Source organism: Grampus griseus, assembly GCF_964374135.1.
Source record: "Grampus griseus genome assembly, chromosome: 6".
In the NCBI taxonomy this organism is placed as follows: domain Eukaryota; kingdom Metazoa; phylum Chordata; class Mammalia; order Artiodactyla; family Delphinidae; genus Grampus; species Grampus griseus.
The window spans coordinates 55,853,391-55,881,198 of NC_139000.1; the positions used below are offsets into that span (position 1 = coordinate 55,853,391).

Genomic DNA, 27,808 nt, shown 5'->3' on the forward strand with positions numbered 1-27,808 from the left:
TTTTCCATCATATTTTAAAAAATGAACAAAGAAAATACATATACAACCAAGTTATAACTTCATTTCCTATAATGAAGGTAAAAGGTAAACGGTGACCATACTGAAAAGAGGCCATAAATCATAATGGATTGCAGACAGCTGAGATGGATCTGAAGCTAAGGTCAAGAATTCTTTTAACTATCTGAGAATCATAAAGGGTAAAGGTTAATACTGACATTCACAAGTTCCATCAAATATAAGTCTTAATTAGAAATATACGATATGATAAAATGGTCTCAATCATGGAATCTGGCATATGATTTCATTGATTTCTACTTAAGTGTCAAAACATCAACTTGTTTTCTCCCCATAATAAGCTGGCAGCAGCAACTTATGAGACACTAGGGCCCTGAGCAAAAACAGGCATATGCCAGGGTTCTGCAATCTCTGCACAACTGACATCTGAGGGCAGTAACTATTTGCTGTGCGGGGCTGTCAGGTGCACCGTAGGATCATTACAATGTAGAATATTTTTAGCAGCACGGCTGGCCTCTATCCATTAAGTGCCAGTACCACCTCTTCAACTATGTGAATCAAAAATGTCTTCAGACATTCCCAAAGTCTCATAGCAGCGATAGGCAGGGGTGGGGTGGGCAGAATCATTACTCACTGATAACCACCGGCTTTTACAAAACTCTGTGGCCAAAAACTAGGGTGTCACTACCTCTGATCTAAGCTTCTGATTTCTCTAATGTTTGATCTAGCTAATGCACAGCCTTTGGTTAGGCAAGATTAAATGCTATTATTGTATTATGAATTTTAATTATTTTAAAACATAAGAGATTAATTTTATTCATGACTTGAAATTCCTTTCTAATTCTCTTAAACATGCTTAAAAACATGCCTTTTGACATACTATAATAATTATGCATATATTTTTTGGATGTTTAAAAAATTTAACATTTCATGAATACTTCCATGTAGTAACAATGATCTACAAATATTTTATTTTACTAGCCATATGATATACCACTGTGTTAATATTATTGCTTGGTTAGTCATCTCCCTACTGTTGGACATATGGGCTTTTCCCAAATTTCTACTATTAGAGACAGTCTGCTGAACACACTATTGTGTAAATTACTTTTTTGAGGGGTAGGGGAGTAGGGTGAAAAATGAGGGAAAATGAAAGTTAAATATCAATTAGGATAATAGGATCAAAGAGTCCAGGCAATTTTATAGCTTTTCTTACATACTGAATATGAAATACAGAAATATTTGAAGTCTGTCTTAAAACTTGCTCAGTGTGGAGGTGCTTAACTGCTAAAAGGTGTATTAGAAAGACAGGGTATTATATTTAAAATTTTAGTTTATCTATATTGATAAGACTATCATTTATCATTTCATAATCCAGAAAAGCTTTCTTTTCTTATAACTTTTTTTTTGCCAAATGTTCCCTTTTCCTTATCTCTATACTGATTTTTCATTATCAAAAAGACTGAAACCTCTTTGAAGATCTAAATTATGATATAAAACATATGGAAATTAAGGAAATGTAAGAAAAAAAGGGTCACATGAGAAATTCAGAAATATAACCAGTTCTGTATTAGCCTGACAAAAATCTACCAAGTTTGATTATTTACACAGCAAAAATGTCTAATAAATTTCAAATACAATAGGATCAAGCAAATTTATCAATATCTTAGCTCTCTCTGGAAAACTAATAAATTTCCTAAATTAAAAAGACTACTTTCCAAATAATTAAGCAAAATGCAATTTTTCTCTCTTGACTAAAACCACAAAAAAAAAAACCAATAAAATGTCATGATTTCTCCTTTAGGGCACTAAAAAAATCCTATGATCTAAATAATAATGAGATAGACAAAATGAAAGGATTTTGTCAAACTACATACTTCTATTTATATCAGTCAGATGTCTGGTATAGCACTGGAGGACGTAAAGGACGCTGAGTTCTCTTTGAATAAGCCTTTAAATGAAGTAATGGGATCAAGTGAACTAAAGCAAACTCAGAAAATTAAATCATTTTTTCTCTCCTCACATTATAAATCGTAAGTAGAATTAGTTGTCTTGCAAGAATAAGTAAACAATCTAGATTTTAAAAGATTGTAAATCTTCCAGTACAATGAGTAGCTCAATGGCAAAACCTCTAAGAGATTAAGAAAGCTTTTTTAATGGAATGTTGACCTGGATGAGGAAATGGAGTAATTCTTCCTTGTTGCTTTGGTAGGAAAAACTATCTAGAAAGGCCCTGCAGAGGAGCTCCCAAAAGCAGCCAGGTTTTTAAACGAATCCACATTAAATCCTCTATCACATATGTAATTTCTATCTTTAGTAAGAGCATTTGTGACAACCAAATGTTTATATGGAATATGTCCTTCCTTGTTACTGAAGCCATCGTAGATCTGAAAGCTGCTGCTGAATAATATTGGGTGGGCCAAAAGGTTCCTTTGATTTTTTCCGTAATATGGCTCTAGTGGCACTTAGCTGTCTTTAACTTCATTTGAAACAATTTTGTTAGATTATATGTGACGGCTGTCATATCAGTGTGGATTTAAAAAAGACAGACTTTTTTTTTTTTTTTTCGGCACGCGGGCCTCTGTTGTGGCCTCTCCCGTTGAGGAGCACAGGCTCCGGACACGCAGGCTCAGCGGCCATGGCTCACGGGCCCAGCTGCTCCGCGGCATGTGGGATCTTCCCGGACCGGGTCATGAACCCGTGTCCCCTGCATCGGCAGGCGGACTCTCAACCACTGCGCCACCAGGGAAGCCCAAGACAGCCATTTTACTATTGAAGACGGAAGAAAAAAGCAACATTTTCAGCATATTATGCTTTATTATTTCGAGAAAGGTAAAAATGCAACTGAAATGCACAAAAAGATTTGTGCAGCGTATGGAGAAGGTGCTCTGACTGATCAAACGTGTCAAAAGTGGTTTGCAAAGTTTCGTGCTGGAGATTTCTCACTGGACGATGCTCCATAGTAAGGTAGACCAGTTGAAGTTGATAGTGATCAAATTGAAACAATAATTGAGAACAATCAACATTATACCACGCAGGAAATTGCTGACATACTTAAAATATCCAAATCAAGCGTTGAAAATCATTTGCATCAGCTTGGTTATGCGAATTGTTTTGATGTTTGGGTTCCACATAAGTTAAGCAAAAAACCTTCTTGACCATATTTCTACATGCGATTCTCTACTGAAATGTAAAGAAAACGTTCTGTTTTTAAAACAAATTGTGACCTGCGATGAAAAGTGGATACTGTACAATAAAGTGGAATGGAAGAGATCGTGGGGCAAGCAAAATGAACGACCGCCAACCACACCAAAGGCCGGTCGTCATCCAAAGAAGGTGATGTTGTGTATATAAGTGGGACTGGAAGGGAGTCCTCTATTATGAACTCATTCTGGAAAGCCAAACAATTAACTCCAACAAGTACTGCTCCCAATTACACCAAGTGAAAGCAGCACTCGCTGAAAAGCATCCAGAATTAGTCAACAGAAAACGCATAATCTTCCATCAGGATAACGCAGCACTGCATGTTTCTTTGATGACCAGGCAAAACTGTTACAGCTTGGCTGGGAAGTTCTAATTCATCTGCCGTATTCACCAGATATTGCACCTTTAGATTTACATTTATTTCGGTCTTTAAGAAATTCTATTAATGGAAAAAATTTCAATTCCCCGGGAGACTATAAAAGGCACCTGGAACAGTTCTTTGCTCAAAAAGATAAAAAGTATTTCAGGAACTATGAACTTGCCTAAAAAATGGCAGAAGGTAGTGGAACAAAAGGGTGAATACGCTGTTCAATAAAGTTCTTGGTGAAAATGAAAAATGTGTCTTATTTTTACTTAAAAAACAGAAGGCACTTTTTGGCCCACCCAAAAGAATTGTTTTGACTCTAAACACTATTTTTTACAGTGATATCCTCTCATGAAGATCAATATTAATATTTCATTTGTCTGGCAATAGTGAAGGAAGCTCACCAAGCAAGGAATAAGCAAAATGGCTATCACTATTGCCAAGTTCATATATTTCATTAATAAAATTCCTCAGGTCCTTACTATGAGCCTAATTCTAATAATACGGATACTTGCTTTGTAACCGACAGTATATCAGCTAGGGCGAGTACATGGACACACATAAGAAATGACAGGCTGACAATGAAGAGACAGAACAAAAGCAAAAAAACAAGCAGACAAAAACCTTCAAAATACATAATCTAAAGGCCTATTGGTGAATGTTTAGAGTAACTGAGATCAATAGATTTTTAGGGTATCAGTACAATTATGGATATTCATAATGATCCCTGAGTCATCAAAAAAGTGTTAAATTATGTTCAGTATAAAGGAGGCAGGGAAATTTTTTCATTAAATGATTAAAGGAAGAATTTTAGTACTGAAGGTTTAGGTTTCAGCTTCCTAGAAAATGCAATTAAGTGGAACCCCTTATTCCCAAGTGATGACAGACAAATAAACTGGTATTCTCCAATACTAACATAAAAATTCAATAAAGTGAACTATTACAATAACATTTATCACACTCAGTATCAGCTTTTGTAAAAAAAAATAAGGAATGGCACTGAGATGCAAACTTCTACTATTATTTCCTTTATGCTGTGTGGCCATTTCATTGATTGAGATAAGTTGTTCATGAAAACAGTTGTTTAGTCAGGTAATTTAAGGGGAAAGTATCCTGTATACTGGTAATCTCAATAACATTATCCCCACTAAGTTCAGTTCCAAGAATTTCTATTTCTTGAAGAGCAGAAAACATATTTTAAAACTAATATGCAAATATCAAGGGTCATGGACAAGTTAAAAATTTAGAGACATAAAATCTAATCAGTTAAAACCCATACATAACCTAAAATTTTCTGATAAACATGTCCCCAAGGACTATAGAGTCAAATATTTGTAATTTATGTTTTCTTTTACTCTTGTACTTGTTCCTGTGAAGGAAGGCAATATGTTTATACCTCATACCACCAATGGAAGGGGGGTGGATGGCTTTACAGGAAAACTCAAGGATGCCTGCAAAAGTCTTTTTCTCTTACAATACATACTATAAATAAGTATATAAGCCAATTATGCTTAAAACTATCCATTAAGAAGAAAACCCTAATTCATAATATGGGAACAAATTAAAATGCATATGTTATTGTCTAACTGCAGCTAATAAAAACCAATTAGCAAATTTAATTAACAGAATTCTGTTTAGAGTCATGAAGTATGGACTAAATGGCTTCTGCAAAAAAACTATAAATAAAACCCTGATTAAGACTATTCTTTCCTATTAAAGAACAGAATCAGTCCTTTATAAGCATACATATAAAATATATTAAAAAAACACTTTTGGCTGAGGAAAAAATATTTTAATATAGTTTGAGAAATACATCACAGAGATAAGTTTTAAAACAACACTTGGGGTTCATTCCATATGAAGAGATTGCTGATATACTCAAAACAAAACAAAAAACCCCTCACAGTCTAATAAGGATTCAAACCATTTTTAATGGAAATAATTGTAAAATATACAGTTTTCTGCATTCTCAGATTATATATTGTACACAATGTGTATTGAACATGTTTTCTTCTTAATTGATGGCTATCAGTATGAACATTATCCCATCTCTTAGATTATAGCTATACTCTCAGGGGTATCATATGAGTGACTTCCAAAATGCTTAAGGCTGTTTTACCTCTGTATTAAACGACCTCAGAAGGTTGTACTTTTATGGTACTTTAATTTCCTTCCTTCAGAATGCTACCAATATGTTCTTTCTGAACAGCATATAAAATGACTTTAACAAATCTGCTGATATGAATGAAGCTTGCTGTATCACTAACCTTATTATCATACATCATTCTAGATTAACAGGTTCTGAGCAAAGACCTAAAAGTGGTTTCATGATGTTCCTAAGGCATAAAACAAAGGGATTTTTTTTTAATGGTGATTGATTTTTTTCAATGCTTAAAGCCTTCTCCATTTATTTATTGGTATGTAATTGTGTTTCAAATCTATAACACAATTATAAATGTCAGTTAAATGGGTATTACTGATTTCATAAATAATTGTTTTACCAAGTGTTGAGTGAATAAAAATAATGCCCCTTATACTCTAGTCTCTCAAGAACAATAAAAAGTGAAGGTAAAGATTAATTGTGAATTTAGTATAGTGAAAGTTAAAAAAAGACCTTCAGCTGATAAAGGTTCTTAAAAAAGACATATTGTTAAGCATGTATCAAAAACATCTGGGGCAAGATTAAACAATTTACATACGTTATTTATGTCAGAGCTAATTGAAATTTTATGTTACTAAGCAATAAACTTCCATTAAAAACATATAATTATAATTAAGAATAATTATATTATTATAATATATAATAAGGTAAGCACTACCCAAAAAACTACCAGTCAGAAAACAACCAACCAGTATACTGGGAAATATCTAAAACTATACCTGATATAAACCAGGCAAACAAAATTAATTTACTTGCCCCAGCACCATTTTTGTGTATTAAAAATGAAAACTAGACCACATAGGAGAAATAAAGGAAACAATGTTTCTATTTTTCATTGCAAATTTTTATGTAACTCAGGACAACAAGATTTAAAAAGGCTTTAGGAAGAAGCAGGAATAAATTTTAATGCTGACAATAATAGATAGAACTTTTGGATCAACACCTACCGATTTTTTTCTACTGTTTTCCAGATCTTTGAGTTCATTCTCGATTTTTGTGATTAATTCCCTGAGTTCATCAAGATTAGTGCAAATAAGCTAAAATAAAACACAAAAACACAGCTTGATAACACATAATATAAAACACCCAAAATGTGGTAACAGAATTTGTTTTAACACACACTGAATTCACAATTATTTGTCTTTGTAACAGCAAAATGCAAAGAAAGCTCCGCAGTTTATATTTTAAAAGGTATTTACTTGTTATGATGTATGAACTTCAGGCTTTCACTCCACATCCCCACCTTTCAGTTTGCTTTATAATCCAGATACTTTTTTTTTTTTTTTAACATTCTTAACTTTCAGCCCAGAATGACAAAGATCTGGAAACTCACCCTAGATTTCACAGGTTACTGAATCACCTTTAAGAAATGCTTCATCAAGCAGTCTCCTAGCAGGTGAATAAATGCACCCCTGGAGAACTATCATTTTACCTTTGCTTTGGTTGCTAACTATACAATTTAACAAATTGCATTACTGCTGTTGGGATTGCTAATAAAGAGGGACTTCAACTATATGAATATATTCAAAGAAGTTAATGAAATTATGTATACATTCTTAATATGATCTTCTTAGTAGTCCTTAATAAGACCATCTCCAGAGATAGCATCTATTTCCTTTCATAATTATGTGGCTCATTTAATTTCACCTTGGTAATGCTGGCAAATGGCCAAAACACTTGGTCTTTAGTTATTAATAATCAAACTAGTTTGACTTAATTACTAAAGATTTAAACAGTGAAGTGTCAGCAGCAATAACAAAAATATTAGTAACTACATTTTAGTTCTTGTATAATTATACTGAATTTTTCCAATTTGATACATTTTACTTTTTTTTCTAAAATAATTTAAGCTTATATTTTAAAAAATCTGTTGTGAAAAAGAAATAGAAGATTTCTAAAAGATAACTGCAACCACATATAGAGGAAAAGTTTTAGATTAATGAAAATCTTGTAATGTTTATACTGTGTGATAATGAAAAATAAACCCACTATACTTATAAAGCTACTAATTCATCATTAAATTTTTATCAGTCCCATGTTTCTTACATTCATTAATTTCTTGTAAGGGTGTTGTTTTCCTAAAAGGTATATTTTCTTTTAAAAGAAAACAAACAAAAACAACAAAAGCAAAAGTAGGTTACAACATCATTCCTCATGACCGTGTGACAAAAATGAGAGACTAGGAGCACCGACACTTTCTTTATCATTAAGTTGAACCATATGAAATCGCTGATATGCCTTTGATCTACAAAAATGGCAACATGGTTCAACGTAATAGACAAAGAAAAAGTTATCACAGATAATATAAATTATACTTAGTATTAACAATTATTAGAAACATCTACATAATTTCAAACTCACAGAACTGACAAAGCAGGTAAAATATGTATTTAAGTAACCCAAATTAAATAATTTCAGAATAGAAAACAGTATGAGATGATGTAGTAGGACAGTGCAGCTGATATTTATTACACACTACACATTTCCATCTGCCAAATCTAGAATTATGGAAGAAATGCTGATGGTTAAGCAGTGCACTAGCTAATTATCTAAGTGCCTCTAGAACTAGATAATGTCTTCAACTTCTGTTATATCACTAAAACCTCAGAACCATGCTGGCCCTACACCAGGTTTCTAGAAAGTACTCAATGGGAACTAAACTTTTCATTGTATAATCTGCTATTATGACTACCATGTCAAATTTGCCACAGAGCTTGTAGATGGTTACACCCTTTTCACTGAACTTGATGTATTAGTCAATAGCACACCATGGATTTCTCATTTGCACATATGGCAAAGCTCAGAGGAGTTTTCACTTGCATCTCAGCTGTCTCATTACACATGGAGTAAGGGTACATTTTGCATGTACGTTGTAGAAACTTACGGTAACAATGAAAACATATACCCCTACACCTGACCACATCCTAAAAAATTTAAGATCTTTTAATTAGCAAGCAAATATTTACATTCCGTTTAAGGGAACAGATACCACAGTTGTGAAGTCAAATCAGGAATGATTTCCACAGCCTAAGAGCTATAAGTAAGCTGTACTACATCAGTGCTTCTCAAACTTTAACGTGCATAAGGATCATCTGGGAATCTTGTTAAAAGGAGGTTTTTGATTTAGTAGGTCTGAAGCAGGACACAGGATTCTGCATTTCTAACAAGTTCCCAGGTATGGTCTGAAGATCACATTTTTAAGCAATAATGTACTAAATGATTATGAATTACAAATCTGCATGGCTATGGAAACATGCTAGTAGTATGGAGCTAAATGAGTATGAAAATTCAAAAAGATTAATTTCCAAATAGGGGATGGAATAGTGAATTAAATGCACAATGGTAAGACAAATGTTTCTTAAATGACATGACTCAAACATAAATTTTGCTGAATTTGAGGGTCAAAATATTTTTAGCAACATTTACTTTGAAGTTATCTTAAAATAACTTAATATCTACATGACAATTTATACTCTTTATATACTAATATATACCTCTCTCTACATATATACGTAATACCTAATATATATACCCAAAATATACAGTCAAGATATTAGAAAATTCTTGTATGGGAACATAATTCTAATTTTATTACTGATATCAAGGGAAAAATAATTTGATTTATGCCAATTCTGTCATATATACACTCTATTCCTTCTCTCTACAAAGTAAGGTATATGTGTGGCCTTTAAACTCAATTCATTTTCAAATGGTGCTTTTAAAAATAGAATCAATCCAATAAGAAATGTTCACCTCAATAAGGAGAACAGATGCATTATTTGAACAAAGCAAAACAGCTTATTAAGACCTCCTTCTCATTACCTTACATTTGAAAAAAATATCTAAGGCTCGGTGCCTCCAGGGGTAAAAAGGAAAGCTCCATAGCAGCTTGAATTACAGCTGGGTCACACTGCCAACACTCATAGGAGAAGGTTTTCAGTCATACTGCAGAGGTTAGACGAAGAGCTTTATCCCCCAGGAAGAACCTTTTCAAGGATGTCACACTCTCCCTCAAATTAACCTTTCACTTGATGCAACCCATGAGAGAGTCACAAAATCATAAATCTTATTAGAGCTGAAAGGAACCGCCCCCAAAATGTGATTTGGTCCAAACCCTGGCAAAAAAAGGTGTATCTCCAATTCATATACAAGCTAGTTAAAATTAACAGAGATAAAGTAACCTAAGATGACACACTCAGAGAGAAAACCATGGAACCTAGGACTCCTCCTCCTACTAGATCATATTCTTTAAGGGTTCCCTCTAAACAAAATAAAACAAAAAAACTAACAATAATTGAACATGTATTATAGTTTTAAGAATTAATTTATACCTAAGCTTTCACTTCTATTAAATGGTAAATATTAAAAGGCCCTCTCTCCAACTCAAGAAGCAGAAGTGTGTGTATACAGTGAGGGAGGGGAGGTCCTATAGAGATTGAAAGAACTCCATGACCACATCTCAGAAAAATTACAAAGTAAATTATTTCTTATTTTATCACTACTTCAAGCTAGATATTATGCCCTTTGGGTATAAACTCAATAGGTTTGACAGGTATTTACTTTATTGATTCCAAAAAGGACACAAATAAGGTAGCATACAAAAGTAAAAGAATATAGTAAATTACATTAAAAAGCAAAAGGAAAACAATGCAGTCAAAATGAATAGGTCCAAATAAAATGGATCACATTTACTACCACTCTAATGAAACACTCCAATAATTTATTTAAAAAATTATAAGTAAAACAATAAATGCATGGTGTAAATTCAAAATCTATATTATATTTAAAATAAAATTATATTGACATCTGTTAAGACTATGATGACAGGAAAATTCCTTCTCACTTCTATGATCATCATATCAGCAATACTGACTACTTCAAAACTTGCAAATGAAGATATCATGTGTGACATGACAAGTAAGTCTGATTAACAAGTTAAAACATTTTATACCACTATATGATTAAAACCTGATGTTTCTCTCAATGTACTATATATAAAAATGGAGAAAATTTTAAGGGGAAAGTAAAACCCCATGATGTTAAAAGTGAAACAAAAAGCTGAAGTTGAAAATACTCATTTTATTAGGATACATTTCACATGAATGAAGAACAAATGAGAAGGATAAGGATGTGTAAAGAAAAATACTTTTAAAGAAAAAAGGTAGCAATTCAAAATAACAATACAATCAAAAGGTCCTTAACTCAGTGAAGCAGTTAAACTCTAATTTTACTTTTGGTCCCAATTTGTCACATTGAAGATAGTACTTTATTTCATATCCCTTAGTTTCTCCATTGGTTAAACGGAAAAATAGAGTTTTTTCAGAGGTATGTTGGATCAGTGAGTTTATGCTTATGTTTAAAAATAATACTACTATGTAAGTCTTAGTCAACAGCTGGATTCTGGATTTCCTTTGCAAAGGAGCCTTTCGAATAAGTCACATATATGGAATAGGAACAAGTACACATGACATGAAAGATTTTGATTACCAACAAAAAGCAGAGTCACGGTAACTAAGGCTTTTAAATTATTTTAAAGACTTATCTTATTGAGACTTGACAAACTAAGCTTTAAGAATACTTTCTGGGACCTTCAAGATGGCAGAGGAGTAAGACGTGGAGATCACCTTCCTCCCCCTAGATACATCAGAAATACATCTACATATGGAACAAATCCTATAGAACACCTACTAAACGCTGGCAGAAGACCTCAGACTTCCCAAAAGATATATATATTTTTTATCCTTTGTCTCTTTTTGTGAGTGTGTATGTGTATGCTTTTGTGTGATTTTCTCTGTATAGCTTTGCTTTTACCATTTGTCCTAGGGTTCTCTCTGTCCTTTTTTTTTTTAGTATAGTTTTTAGCACTTGTTATCATTGGTGGATTTGTTTATTGGTTTGGTTGCTCTCTCTTTTTTGTATGACTTTTTAATTTTTAATAATTTTTTAAAATTTTAATAACTTTACTTTATTATTATTTTTCTTTCTTTCTTTTCCTTTTTCTCCTTTTTCTTCTGAGCCGTGTGGCTGACAGGGTCTTGGTGCTCCAGCCAGGTGTCAGGCCTGTGCCTCTGAGGTGGGAGGGCCGAGTTCAGGACAGTGGTCTACCAGAGACCTCCCAGCTCCACGTAATATCAAATGGCAAAAGTGCTTCCAGAGATCTCCATCTCAATGATAAGACCTACCTCCACTCAACAACCAGCAAGCTACAGTGCTGAACACCCTATGCCAAACAACTAGCAAGACAGGAACACAACCCCACCCATTAGCAGAGAGGCTGCCTAAAATCATAATAAGGTCACAGATACCCCAAAACACACCACCAGATGTGGTCCTGCCCACCAGAAAGACAAGATCCAGCCTCATCCACCAGAACACAGGCACTAGTCCCCTCCACCACAAAGCCGACATAACCCACTGAACCAACCTTAGCCACAGGGGGCAGACACCAAAAACAACGGGAACCACGAAGCTGCAGCCTGCGAAAAGGAGACCCCAAACACAGTAAGATAAGCAAAATGAGAAGACAGAGAAACACACAGCAGATGAAGCATCAAGGTAAAAACCCACCTGACCAAACAAATGAAGAAGAAATAGGCAGTCTACCTGAAAAAGAATTCAGAATAATGAGAGTAAAGATGATCCAAAATCTAGGAAATAGAATGGAGAAAATACAAGAAACATTTAACAAGGACCCAGAAGAACTAAAGAGCAAACAAATAATGATGAACAACACAATAAATGAAATTAAGAATTCTCTAGAAGGAATCAATAGCAGAATAACTGAGGCAGAAGAACAGATAAGTGACTGGAAGATAAAATAGTGGAAATAACTACCACAGAGCAGAATAAAGAAAAAAGAATGAAACAACTGAGGACAGTCTCAGAGACCTCTGGGACAACATTAAACGCACAAATATTCGAATGATAGGGGTCCCAGAAGAAGAGAAAAAGAAAGGGACTGAGAAAATATTTGAAGAGATTATAGTGGAAAAGTCCCCCAGTATGGGAAAGGAAGGAGTCAATAAAGTCCATGAAGCGCAGAGAGTCACATACAGGATGAATGAAAGGAGAAACACGCCAAGACACGTATGAATCAAACTATCAAAAATTAAATACAAAGAAAAAATATTAAAAGCAGCAAGGGAAAAGCAATGATTAGTATACAAGGGAATCCCCATGAGGTTACCAGCAGATCTTCCAGCAGAAACTCTGCAAGCCAGAGCAAGCGGCAGGACATATTTAAAGTGATGAAAGGGAAAAACCTACAACCAAGATTACTCTACCCAGCAAGGATCTCATTCAGATTTGATGGAGAAATTAAAACTTTTACAGACAAGCAAAAGCTAATAGAATTCAGTGTCACCAAACCAGCTTTACAACAAATGCTAAAGGAACTTCTCTAGGCAGGAAACACAAGAGAAGGAAGAGACCTATGATAACAAACCCAAAACAATTAAGAAAATGGTAATAGGAACAAACATATTGATAACTACTTTAAATGTAAATAGATTAATCTCCCACCAACAGACATAGACTGGCTGAATGGATACAAAAACAAGACCCATATATATGCTGTCTACAAGAGACCCACTTCAGACCTAGGGACACATACAGACTAAAAGTGAGGGGATGTAAAAGATATTCCATGCAAATGGAAATCAAAAGAAAGCTGGAGTAGCAAGCCTCATATAAAACAAAACAGACTGTAAAATAAAGACTATTACAAGAGACAAAGAAGGACATTACAGAATGATCAAGGGATCAATCCAAGAAGAAGATATAATAATTGTAAATATTTATGCCCCCAACATAGGCGCACCTCAAAACATAAGGCAAATGCTAACAGCCATAAACGAGGAAACTGACAGTAACACAATCATAGCAGGGGACTTTAACACCCCACTTTCACCAATGGACAGATCATCCAAAATGAAAATAAATAAGGAAATCACAAGCTTTAACAATACATTAAACAAGATGGACTTAATTGATATCTATAGGACATTCCATCCAAAAAGAGCAGATTACACTTTCTTTTCAACTGCTCATGGAACATTCTCCAGGATAGATCATATCTTGGGTCACAAATCAAGTCTTGCTAATTTTAAGAAAATTGAAATCGTATCGAGTATCTTTTCTGACCACAACGCTATGAGACTAGATATCAATTACAGGTAAAAATCTGTAAAAAATACAAACACATGGAGGCTAAATACACTACTAAATAACCAAGAGATCACTGAGGAAATCATAAAATACCTAGAAACAAATGACAATGAAAACACGACGACCCAAAACCTATGGGATGCAGCAAAAGCAGTCCTAAGAGGGAAGTTTATAGCAATACAATCCTACCTCAAGAAACAAGAAAAATATCAAATAAACAACCTAACCTTCCACCTAAAGCAATTAGAGAAAGAAGAACAAAAAAACCCCGAAGTTAGCAGAAGGAAAGAAACCGTAAAGATCAGATCAGAAATAAATGAAAAAGAAATGAAGGAAATGATAGCAAAGATCAATAAAACTAAAAGCTGGTTCTTTGAGAAGATAAACAAAATTGATAAACCATTAGCCAGACTCATCAAGAAAAAAAGGGAGAAGACTCAAGTGAATAGGATTAGAAATGAAAAAGGAGAAGTAACAACTGACACTGAAGAAATACAGAGGATCATGAGAGATTACTACAAGCAACTCTATGCCAATAAAATGGACAACCTGGAAGAAATGGACAAATTCTTAGAAAAGCACAACCTTCTGAGACTGAACCAGGAAGAAACGGAAAATATAAACAGACCAGTCACAAGCACTGAAATTGAGACTGTGATTAAAAGTCTTCCAACAAACAAAAGCCCAGGACCAGATGGCTTCACAGGCGAATTCTATCAAACATTTAGTGAAGAGCTAACACCTATCCTTCTCAAATTCTTCCAAAATATAGCAGAGGGAGGAACACTCCCAAACTCATTCTACAAGGCCACCATCACCCTGATACCAAAACCAGACAAAGATGTCACAAAGACAGAAAACTACAGGCCAATATCACTGATGAACACAGATGCAAAAATCCTCAACAAAATACTAGCAAACAGAATCCAACAGCACATTAAAAGGATCATACACCATGATCAAGTGGGGTTTATCCCAGGAATGCAAGGATTCTTCAATATACGCAAATCAATGTGATAAACCATATTAACAAACTGAAGGAGAAAAACCACATGATCATCTCAATAGATGCAGAGAAAGCTTTCGACAAAATTCTACACCCATTTATGATAAAAACCCTCCAGAAAGTAGGCAAAGAGGGAACCTATCTCAACATAATAAAGGCCATATATGACAAACCCACACCCATATGGTCACCTTATTTTTGATAAAGGAGGCAAGAATATACAATGGAGAAAAGACAGCCTCCTCAATAAGTGGTGCTGGGAAAACCAGACAGCTACATGTAAAAGAATGAAATTAGAACACACCCTAACACCATACACAAAAATGAACTCAAAATGGATTTAAGACCTAAAGGTAAGGCCAGACATTATAAAACTCTTAGAGGAAAACATAGGCAGAACACTCTATGACATAAATCACAGCAAGATCCTTTCTGACCCACCTCCTAGGGAAATAGAAATAAAAACAAGAAACAAATGGGACCTAATGAAAATTAAAAGCTTTTGCACAGCAAAGGGAAACATGTCAAGACAAAAAGACAACCCGGAGAATGGTTGAAAATATTTGCAAATGATGCAACTGACAAAGGATTAATCTCCAAAATATACAAGCAGCTCATGCAGCTTAATATCAAAAAACAAACAACCCAATCCAAAAATGGGCAGAAGACCTAAACAGACATTTCTCCAAAGAAGATATACAGATTGCCAACAAACATATGAAAGGATGCTCAACATCACTAATCATTAGAGAAGTGCAAATCAAAACTACAATGAGGTATCACCTCACACCAATCAGAATGGCCATCACCAAAAAATCTACAAACAACTGCTGGAGAGGGTCTGGAGTAAAGGGAACCGTCTTGCACTGTTGGTGGGGATGTAAATTGATACAGTCACTACGGAGAACAGTATGGAGGTTCCTTAAAAAATCTAAAAATAGAATTACCATATGACCCAGCAATCCCACTACTGGGCATATACCCTGGAAACCATAATTCAAAAAGAGTCATTCATGTACCCCAATGTTCACTGAAGCTCTATTTACAACAGCCAGGACACGAAAGCAACCTAAGTGTCCATCCACAGATGAATGGATAAAGAAGATGTGGCACATACATACAATGGAATACTACTCAGCCATAAAAGGAAACGAAATTGAGTTATTTGTAATGAGGTGGATGGACCTAGAGTCTGTCATACAGAGTGAACTAAGGCAGAAAGAGAAAAACAAATACTGTATGCTAACACATATATATGGAATCTGAAAGAAAAAAATGGTTCTGGGCTTCCCTGGTGGCACAGTGGTTGGGAGTCCGCCTGCCGATGTAGGGGACGCGGGTTCGTGTCCCGTCCGGTAGGATTCCACATGCTGCGGAGCGGTTGGGCCCGTGAGCCATGGCCGCTGAGCCTGCGCGTCCGGAGCCTGTGCTCCGCAACGGGAGAGGCCACAACAGTGAGAGGCCCGCATACCGCAACAAAAAAAAAAAAAAAAAAAAAATGGTTCTGAAGAACCTAGGGCCAGGACAGGAATAAAGTCACAGAAGTAGAGAATGGACTTGAGGACATGGGGAGTGGGAAGGGTAAGCTGGGAAGAAGTGAGAGAGTGGCATGGACATATACACACTATCAAATGTAAAATAGATAGCTAGTGGGAAGCAGCCACATAGCACAGGGAGATCAGCTCAGTGTTTTTTGACCACCTCCAGGGGTGGGATAGGGAGGGTGGGAGGGAGACGCAAGAGGGAGGAGATATGGGGATATATGTGTATGTATAGCTGATTCACTTTGATATAAAGCAAAAACTAACACACCATTGTAAAGCAATTATACTCCAATAAAGATGCTAAAAAATATATATATATATATATAAAGAACACTTTGTATGACTGTTATAACTGTGTACAAAAAGAGAATTCATATATTAAATTTCTCTCTCAAATATTAAACAAATTAAAAGGCTCCTGGGTAAAAATGAACTTTATTAAGAAAATCAATATTCACTTTTCAATATAAAAGTCTTACATTATAAAACTAACACAGAGGGCTTCCCTGGTGGCGCAGTGGTTGAGAGTCCGCCTGCCGATGCAGGGGACGTGAGTTCGTGCCCCGGTCCAGGAAGATCCCACATGCCGCGGAGCGGCTGGGCCCGTGAGCCATGGCCGCTGAGCCTGCGCGTCCGGAGCCTGTGCTCCGCAACGGGAGAGGCCACAACAGTGAGAGGCCCGCGTACCGCAAAAAAAAAAAAAAAAAAAACTAACACAGAAAAACAAAAAATAATTTAGTCAGTTTAACAGAGTAATCAGTAACTGTTAAATTTGACATAAAAGTTTTTATCACCAACATGCTAAAGACTAAAAATAAAAATATTTCCTAACTTTTTACAATTATTGCTAAGTAGAAAAACATGACAAGTTCCCCTATATGCCAAATGTATAACCCGACATAACACTAGAGTAGGGAGGGCTCAGCATAAGTTTTCCCTCTAATATAATGATGCAAATAATATTACCCAGTTTTTCACTTTTGAAATACTTTTATGCTTAATGATGAAATTTCATGATTTATAAAATATGACCAAATCTGAGATTTATTTCAAGGTCTTAAGTTCCTGGAAAAAGTGGTAAAGGTCAGTAATAGATGCTCTTAATTGATTGATTTTCCTCCTCATAAACACAGTACTTTTCGTCTAAAGCATCTGGCATGCTTATTTGAAAAAATAAATAAGATAATAAAACAGTAAGTTCTATCATTTAATCCTCACAACAATCCTAGGAGTGGGAACTATTATTATTCCATTGTACAGATGAGGAATTGGAAGCTTTGAGCAGTTAAGTAACTTACCTAAGGTTATCAAGTTAGGGCTAAGATGGCATTCGAACCTAAGTAGCCTGGTTCCAGAATCCATATGCTTAAGCACTATCCAGATTACTGACATCCACCTAGACCCACTGAATCAAGGATGGACCCTTAGAGGATGAAACCCAGGATTTTTCATTTTTAATAAAAGTATCAGATTATTTTTATACTATTTAAAGTTTGAGAACCACTGATATAACTGCTAGGAAAAACTGGTACAGATATGGGTAGTCCCATTATAATATATACACAAATATAAATACAATAGGTCTTTGACTGCTTACAGTGTATACTTTAAATAGGGGTGGGATGATTATTTTTTCACACTGAGGTATAGATATTTTAGTTGTGTATATAAATAAACACGGATTCTTCCTGAAGCAAACAGGCTTATAGGTTTGATCTAGTTTTAAAAAAGTCAACAACCACTATCAAATTAAAAAGTAGCTGAGGTCAAAACAGGATTCACTTTTTTAATTCACCAGAACTTAAATACAACAACTACAAAAATCAAAATTTCACACAATTTAATTCCTGGATATGTTTCTGAGGTGCTAAATGTCATACTGCTAGAGCTTTTGAGAAGGAAATAAATTCAGTTCTTTGTTATATAATAACCAGTCTTCTTATATGTAGGAGTCTTTCAAATAATTAAAGAAACAAACTACATAGAATTATTATGAGAGGCAAAACTATAAGTTTTGCATGTAACAATAAAGTTTACTAGTGACTAATACTATGTCCTATTCTTTGCTTAGTTGAAGCAAATGACCTATTTCCTGGGAAATAGCTGTCAATTTTCTTTCTCAGTAATACCATGGTATTTAAATTGTAAACCAGGCATAAGAACAACTGTTCTCATAAGTCTATTTCCCAACCCTAGCCACACACACACACACACACACACACACACCCCTCTCTCACCCGCAACCCTGCCTTCTTTCTAGGACACCTTAAGAACCAGGAAGAGCACTTTATTTTAAACAGTTCAATCTAGCAAAACATGTACTTTTGACCTTAAGTTTCTGAGTGGTAAGCAAATGGTCGGTAACTAACTAAAAACATCATTTACGACAGTGTTTTTCATACTTTTTTGCCCCCAACCCATGGTCAAAAATACATTTACACTGCATGTCAGTAAACACACACAATGGAAACCAAAGTTTTATGAAACAATATTACCCTTATTATATTTGAAACTCTTAAAATTTCTATTTTAATTTTGTTAGCTTAAAAAAGAAATGCTGGTCATGCAATCCACTAAGCTGATTTCATGCCTCACTAATGAATACCACCTGCAATTAAAAAAAACAAAACAAAAACTGTCTATGCTGTCTATGCTGTCTGTGCCACTTATTACATATAAAAATCCATCCATTAATACAGGAATGAAGGGGAATATCAACAGTGGACCAGATCTGTTCTGAGATCCATACTGCCAGGATGAATACTTTGAGGGATTAAGGAAAAAATGAGTGGGAGAAATAGCAAAGGCTAGCATGAAATCAGTGGAAGAATGAATGACAATATACTATTATAGCATTAAATAACACACACAAGCAATGGTAGAAAAGCCTCTAAGTAAACAGTGAATACACTTTTTTGTTTTTAACTGAATATGCTGGAACCAAGGTTACTTTATATAAAAGGATTTTGTAGAAATGGTTGTAATTCATCCTAAGGATGTCATTAAAAATACTCTAAAATACTAAAAGAAAAATATGTCTATTTTCTTTTACTGTTCATTTAAAAGTATTAAATTTTACCAATTAGTAGCTTCCATAAAAAACACTTCCAAAATAGAATTTTTACTGAAAAAAAGATGTGTCTACATTTTTGGATACAGGTAACTGTAAAACTCACATTACATATTATCAATATTTTCATAGTTATTACTCCTTTACTTTCTTCTTTAGTTTTGAGACTCACAGAAATTCATTTTAACATCACTTTTTTTTTTTGGCAATTAAGTGTTAATTTTATAATCTAAACCAGAAATAGATTGGACACGCTAATACAAAGAAAAATTTTAAAGAAATAGTCATTTGTTGTAGAAACTCATCTTTCATAAAGTAGAAAATAAAAGTATTATTTAACTAGGGTGAACTTCTCTGCTTATTCTAGTATCAACTACAAACAGAAAACTCTTCACATAATCAGATAGCAGTACATACAAGTACTTTTTTCTTTTTGCAGAAATGTTTAAAAAACCATTCAATTAACGTTTACTTAATATTCTCTCTGAAGTTCATATATAGCTGTGTTAAAAGTTTTGTTTTTTAAGTTAATAAGTCTGCTATTTCTATAGTGCCCAAATAAATGAAAATAAAATGGATTACCTACACAATGCTACCATGTACAAATTATAGTTAGTTCTTGGAAGACTTTCATCTACACATTTACTTGATACATATATATATATATATTTCTATTAAATTACTTCTACAAAACAGTATAGCGTACAGAAAACCACAGAGACTTTTGACTATCAAGAGACAAAAAGAGAGGTAAAAATTTTTGAAATACTAGCAGATTAAATTTTAGCTATATCTACACTTGCAGGGAAAAAGTCATAGTTGGAAACATCTCATTAAAAGTATTGTGTGTTATGGCGGAATTTAGCCAATCTCTTGAGGAACAATATAAACACTGAAACAAAAAATTAAACTAATAAGTATTGAGACAAAATTGAAACATTTACCTGAAATTCTGGTACAGTAGGTGACTTTGTGACAGTTTTCCTCTTCTTTGTGATTGCTTTTTTAGATATGGATTTTTTTCCTTTCAAGATTAAAAGAGAAAAGCTTCATAATGCTGTTTATAGCACTTCATTAACAAAACCCAAATTACATAGAACCTTGAAAGTTAAATTATAACTAACAGATGGCTTCTAGTGAGTCAAATAAAAATGATGAATCAAAACAAGCCCCAGCAAAAGCAAACATTAAACTATAACTACCTGTAACAGACATATTAACAAATGGTGTTTTCTTTCTATAAGAACCAAACTACTATAATCTCCAATGTGTTGCACAGTACCAGAATTTAATACAATAAGATTTGGCAAAAAAGTCACATTACTATTGCTTAGTTAAAATCTAATTCACAACTTAAAATGAGGTTACATAAGAAAAAACCTTACCTTTAACAATGACTTCTGTAGTCAGGAACTTGCATACAACTATACTCTGAAGACTATGGTCTTTATTCAACCTAATGTGAAAATCCTCTCAGTAGCTTAAGAAACAGGGTTTTCCTTCTATCCCTTTAGTTCTGCACTCACCTAATGGACTGCCGTTGGCAGTATTCAATAACCAGTTTTAAAACAAGGTAAACATCTCCCTTTAAAGTGCACCTAGTCATTTGTGCAATCAGAAATCACTAGGAAAAATAAATCCACATTCTTAAACAAATCTATTTCATAGCATAAAGTACATATAATCTAAAATATGTATTTAACCAGACAAAAGAAATATGTACATACATATAGCCTCTATTTTCTAGTAAGGAACATAGTCAAGTAAATGCTTTTCCCCCCATTTGCAATCAGCAAAATCAATTAATAAATTGTTACTTAATCAACAAACATGAGATACAGTACACTTTATGGGGACAACAAAAAATTATAAAATGGAAACCCTGTCCTCCAAGAGTTTACAATCTATGTAGGGAATAAAAAATTAATTAGAAATACTTAAAAGTTAATTTTAGTTCACAATAATTTGTAGGCTAAAATCATCTTAAAACTTACTTTTTTTTAAAAGAGAAAATGACTAAGTACCGAAAGCAACTTTGCTATACTACATAACCCCTATTGTTCTTTTCTAAATGTTTTCCTGCATAGATGTGATCTTGCATGAAAACAGTTTTTATTGCAACATTTCATTCAACTCATAAGCGCAATTCCAGTTTACAATGTAATTGTATTTTCTTCTGTATTCCTCTTTCAATCATATCACAGAATTGTAATTTGGGTCATTTCTAACTTTGACTCAATAAAATGCAAGTATACCATACTTAACTACTGCAAATTTTCAGTGGCTGAGATTCACATGGGTTTTAGTGTTTTGTTCCACTAGGTAACAATTAAATTTAAAAACCTAATGTAGGGACTTCCCTGGTGGTGCAGTGGTTAAGAATACACCTGCCAATGCAGGGGACATGGGTTCGAGCCCTGGTCCACGAAGATCCCACATGCCGCGGAGCAACTAAGCCTGCGAGCCACAACTACTGAAGCCCACGCACCTATAGCCCGTGCTCTGCAAGAAGAGAAGCCATTGCAATGAGAAGCCCGCGCACCACAATGAAGAGTAGCGCCTGCTTGCCGCAACTAGAAAAAGCCCACGTGCAGCAATAAAGACACAACACAGCCAAAAATAAATTAATTAAAAAAAAACTAATGTATATTTCTTATCACTGTTATGTGCTTATGTGCTCACACAGTACCTACACTAGAACTAAACTCATACAAAAACAAGTGGGTGGGTGGCTGCTTTAGCAATATTCAAGAAGTGATTAAATTCTTGGTATCTCTATAATATAGCTAGTTACTGATTTCTAAACTGGATGCAATAGGTACCTCTCAAGGGGACTGATAAATCTGAACACCAAAATGCCTTTCCTCTATATGCTACCTTTATTATTCTTGAAAGTTCATGGGAAAAGATTTAACTGCTTGCTGACCTAAGACAGCAATTTGAAGGAAATGAAATCCTTCCTCATTCCTATTCCCCACCCCCTCAGCACTCCTCTAACTAGCTTTTTAAAAAATAATTTGATTTTGTATTTATTTCTTTATAAGCACAACAGAGGTCACTCTTGATAGTCCCAATTAATTTCACATTGTTGCCACAGAGGCACTAAGGTACTAAATTCTCAGTTAACTCTAACAGTCACTCTGTTTGACTGTAAATTAAGTAAATTAAGCAGCTGAGGTGGTTACTAGGCATCTCCTTTCATCATGTCATTAAGATACTTAAATGTTATTAAGTAACTAGAAGTAGTACTGTGCAGTAGTTTTAAGCTTGAGTTTTGGAACTAAACTACCTGGGTTGGAATATCAGTTCTAACCACCTACTAGCTGCAAGACCTTGAGCAAATTATTTTATTTCCTTGTGAAGTTTCATCATCTCTAAAATAGGGATAACAATATCACCTATGTTGTGAGAATTAAACAAGTTAAAACATGTTAAGAGCTTAGACTACTGCTAGGCACATGGTAAATCACCAATAAATGTTAGCTGTTGTTCTCACGTGCCTTAGCTAAGTTGTGGTAAAGGTTTAAACAAAATGTTTATTATCTTTTAACCTTCTTCAAATTCTTTTATTAACTTAGTCCTTCATTTTAGTTCTTCTTGCTCTTATGTCCTATGTGCTACCACTCGACTTCGTACACATATCAATTAATGTAACACTTATCATACAGTATTATAATTATCTGTTTATATATTTCTCTTCCTTACTAGATTGGAAATTACTGACAACAGAAATCCTATTATTCATTTTGCATGTACAGCATTTAGCACACAAGAGAAATGATCCTTAAATATAAGAATCCTATACTTCATCAGAAATTTTATCAGTTTGGGGATAGAAAAAGGGAGGCAGGTAATTGTTTACAATTCTTAGGGTCAATCTGAGTCCATTTTATAATGAGGAAAACGCTGACAGACAATTTAAATAATTTACACAATTTACCAAAGAGTTTCACAACATGACCTAGGAACGGTAGTAAGGAAAATAACATTTATTGATAGCCTACTATGTGTCAGACACTTAGTAAGGTGATATATAAATTACCTCAGTTAATTCTGAAAACCACCCTCCAAGGTAGGCAACATCCCCATTTTAATAAGGGATAAATGAAGATCAAAAAAGTTACTTAACTTACTTAAGTGTTACACTGTAATAAGTAAGCCCCAGAGCCAGGGACTCTAACACCAAAGTCCAAGCTCTTTCCATTATGTAATTCTAACCTCTCAAAAATCATAGTTACCATCTATCGATTCCTACCGTGTGCCAGGCACCATGCTAGGTGCTATGCATTTGCTTGCTATTCCATTAAACCTTGAAAAAATACAGCAAGGTAGGTATTACCTCATTTTTCACAGAGAAAGAAACAGGCTATAAACAGGTAAATAAATTGATGGAGAACTTACAGCTAATATGCACTGGAGCATATATTTGTACTAGATGGGTCTCACTTCAAAGCTGTGCTCTTTTTATGGTAAAATACTGCATTGTTTTCAGACATTCTACAGGGATGTAATCTGCATCTGATTGATTTCAGAGCATTCCTTTTGATTAGGGTTATAAGATTTGCATATTCACTATTACTTAATACATTGAGACTATGTCCTCCACAAAACAATTTGAATACAAATTTTCCTGTATTCTTCAATAAAAATCAACTGTTACTTTTTATTAAATATTACTTTTAAAATGAAGCATGGGATACTGTAAAACCACACAGCCTTTGTTTTATAACCTGCTTTTGCTCCAGGGCCAGATAATACAGAGGGCAAGTTACATACTGCCCCCTAGTGGGCTTCCATTCCTCTACCACTTACTTGATCATACCCACGGCTTTTACCTCCACTGCCCTAAGTCACCTAGTCCCATAAAATATAACTGTCAGAAGTCAATTTAAAACATACAAAGAATTTCAACACAATTCCTGAGCCTAAAACACAAACATGGGCAAAAAGTGAGTGTCAACATGTACCTAGAAATGGATAAGGAAACTAAATATGGCCTAGTAATTGATACAAGCACAGCCTAATGAAGCTTTTTAAAATTACGCTTAGATCAGCTCTAGAAGGAAGCCCAACTTGAGAGAAAAATATAACTAAAAATATATTTCACACTATAACTTAGGCATAAAATTGTAGTATTCTAGAACATGGAGATACACTTACCAGAAAAATTAAGGTGACTATCATTCCCAATCCAACTCTATCCTTAGTCTCTTATTCTTCATCTTTACCTTCACCTGGTTTTCCTGCCTGTATTCACTCCTTGGCTCCTTGGACTATTCAGGCTTCCACTTCAATACTCCTAGATTCGGCCTTCCCATGTTTAAAAATTATTCTAACACATACACTACTCTCTCAGTACTTTCATTTTAGGAATATTAATGTGAATGGATACTAAGACATTAATCACTGTTAAAAGTAAAAACCCAAGAGCATTTGTATTATAAGTGATTCTGGCAAGTGCCTAGCTAGACGGTGAAGTCACAGAAACAGTCTAAATATGGCTTTAATTTACTAAGTGTCCATATCTTGGCTAATATAAGTTTCTGGAATGTTCTAAGTAAGCCATTGACTTTAATAAAACAGCTGATTTTCCTTCTATTCTCCTTGCCTATGAGCAGATTTCTCATCATACTGGCATTTTTTTAACACTATAAAATAATTCGGTAACTCCTGAATACCTATTTCTTTTTTTCCCCTTTAACTCAGAATACTGAATTAGTTGTCAAATTCTGCTATTTACTGCAACATCTCTCTCAAAATGTTATTTTCTTCTGTCAGTGTGATAGAACAGTTATATAATCATTCCTTATCTGGATTTAGAATTTCCTCTTCCTGGAGTTATCTTCTATCCCTTCATTTTTATAAACACTGCCAGTTTCTTTTTATAGCTCTTTAATGGCATCCTAATTACCCTGCAACATTCCTTCTCTTAATCCTGCCATTCACTTACTAGCTGTGTGACCTTGGATACGTTAATAAACCTCTCTGTGCCTCAGTTTTTAAAAATCTATAAAATCTATATAATGGGGGGAATAGTAGCATCTACTTATGAGTTTTTATGAGGATTAAATGAGACAATATATATAAAGGCTTAGAATAGTGCCTGGCATGCAGTAATCATCATACGAGTATTAGGTTTTTGGAGGGGTGGGGGAAGTAGAAGGCATTAAAATAAAAGGACATGGAGTATAGTCGATTCTTTCAGTCTTGTACCTTGGCATCTTGAGTTGGTCCTCTAAGAATTTTTCCCATAAAGACAAACATAGTTAGGTTCTATAGTAATATTAACACAGAATTACACAACTGTTTCACAGATAAGGGCCTGGATATAATCAAATATTGTAGATTACATTACTTTCTCAGTCATTCCCTATAAAGCAGCTCATTACTTTCACACATTTGATATATTTTATTTCAAGCTCATTTCCCTGCACTGTATTCCTGATTCAATTATCTAAAATAGCACCACATACCCAGAAAGATATCACCTCAAAATGGCATATTTCCATCATTCAAACACCTTTTAAACCCTCAACTTTTCAACTTTTTCCTTAAGTTTTTCTCTAATTATGCTTATTTTTTCACCGACACTTGGCTTAATTACGCCTCCATGGCTGTGCTCACATTATTAACCATTTTTCATCTACCCAATCCGCATTATTCTTCAAAGTCCTTCATCTTCTATTAAATCTTACTATAGCACACATGGATTTAGCCTCTCTTTGACCTTTGTATGGTCTTTACCATATACTTAACAATTATTAAATGAGGCTATTTACTATTTTTGAACCTTAGTTTCTTCACCTATAAGAAACTAACACCACTTGTCTTATTTATTTTAATTGGTTTAGAGGAGCTCACACAAAATGATTTGGTTGAAAATAACGACCATGTAAGGAGAGAAAACCCCTCCAAACCAAACTGGTTGAAATAAATAACTTAAAATACCACAAGCTTTTTTGTAATAATTAATGTATCTTGAATCATTTTTGTTTGTTTTTTTCAGGTTTTATAAAAAGTCCTCTCATTTTAAGATTTCTCACTCATTTCACTCAACTCTACCTGCTCTACACAATCTATAATAGTGCATTACCCAAAACAACCAAAATGTCCAGTAAGGAGGTTGGTTAAATGGACTACACAATACACATAACAGAATCCTACACAGCCATTTAAAATGATGCTATAGAGATCTATTTATTGCACAAAGATGTTCATGGTATACTGTCATGTGGGAAAAAAGCAGATTGTAAAATGGTATGTATAGTATAATCCTATTAAAAAATATAAATGCATTAAAAGAATGTGAAAGATACATATTAAGGGATAAATCTTAGTTATACCTGGGAGAACCGCATTATGTGTGTTCATTTATTCATTCAATAGATTCTTACACAATGAGTTAGTCACTGTGCTAAGTGCTAGGGATGCAAAACCAGAAATAATCCTTCTGTCCTCAAGAATGTTATAGAACAGAGGGAGACAATCATCAAAACAACCTAGAAATTCAACTATTAAGAATAAATTTTATAAATATTATGAAGGAGAAGTATCTAGTGCTATAAGTATGCATATTTGGGAAAATGCCAATGTTTTTCTATTCTACAATGCTTCCAAGAGTAAGGAGCAGGCTTAAATAAATGAAAATAAATTCAAAATTTACAAAGCAGGAAGAAGAGTCCAATTCTGAAAAACAGATTAAAATGCTTATGGATTGCAAAAGTGCCTCACAGCACACTAAAATTATCAAATCATTTTCAACCAATTTATCTTTGTGCCTTCTACTAAAAATCATCTGCCATCACAATAAGCTTTACTAAATCTGGAGATTCCACCAAAATTTAGGGCCTGTGTAATGAACATAAATTGGACCAGGTTAACTAGGTAAATCTCGATTAACTACATTTAGTCCACCCTAAGTAAAGGTTCATAAATCAGCCATGGGTGACACAGCTTTATCCCAAAGCACATTCCACAGAATACTATTCCTTGAAAAAAGCTCTGTATTCAAGTAAACTTGAAAAATACTGGGTTAAACAAAACTAAACAGTTTTCTTCAAGATTTTCTGAAGTCCTTAATATACTGGCCCAGAATCACTTATGTACAATTCTACAGTCCAAAAGGTTCTGAAAACTGAAGTTTTAAAAATAATTTATATGATAGCAAAACGTGACATAAACTGTTATGAGGTTCTTTGTAGTCTTCATCTCATTTAGTTTGTCTATTTCATATTTTTCTGTAGAAATTATACATTTGATTACACGGGCTGCCCTAAGC

At 34.2% G+C, this 27,808-nt stretch overlaps 1 protein-coding gene across 4 annotated transcripts in view; it reads right to left on the minus strand.

Moving 5' to 3' along the window:
* BRD10 (bromodomain containing 10) overlaps positions 1-27,808 on the minus strand; it is a 103,339-nt gene that overhangs the window by 18,861 nt on the left and 56,670 nt on the right. For 3 of the 4 annotated variants that reach the window (XM_082657465.1, XM_082657466.1, XM_082657463.1), the window contains 2 exons: positions 20,475-20,554; positions 6,692-6,781 (listed from right to left, as the gene is read on the minus strand). In XM_082657465.1, the coding sequence (XP_082513591.1) occupies positions 6,692-6,781; positions 20,475-20,554 (170 nt within the window). The remainder of the gene's footprint in view (positions 1-6,691; positions 6,782-20,474; positions 20,555-27,808) is intronic. The other variant, XM_082657464.1, reaches the window with a different exon arrangement.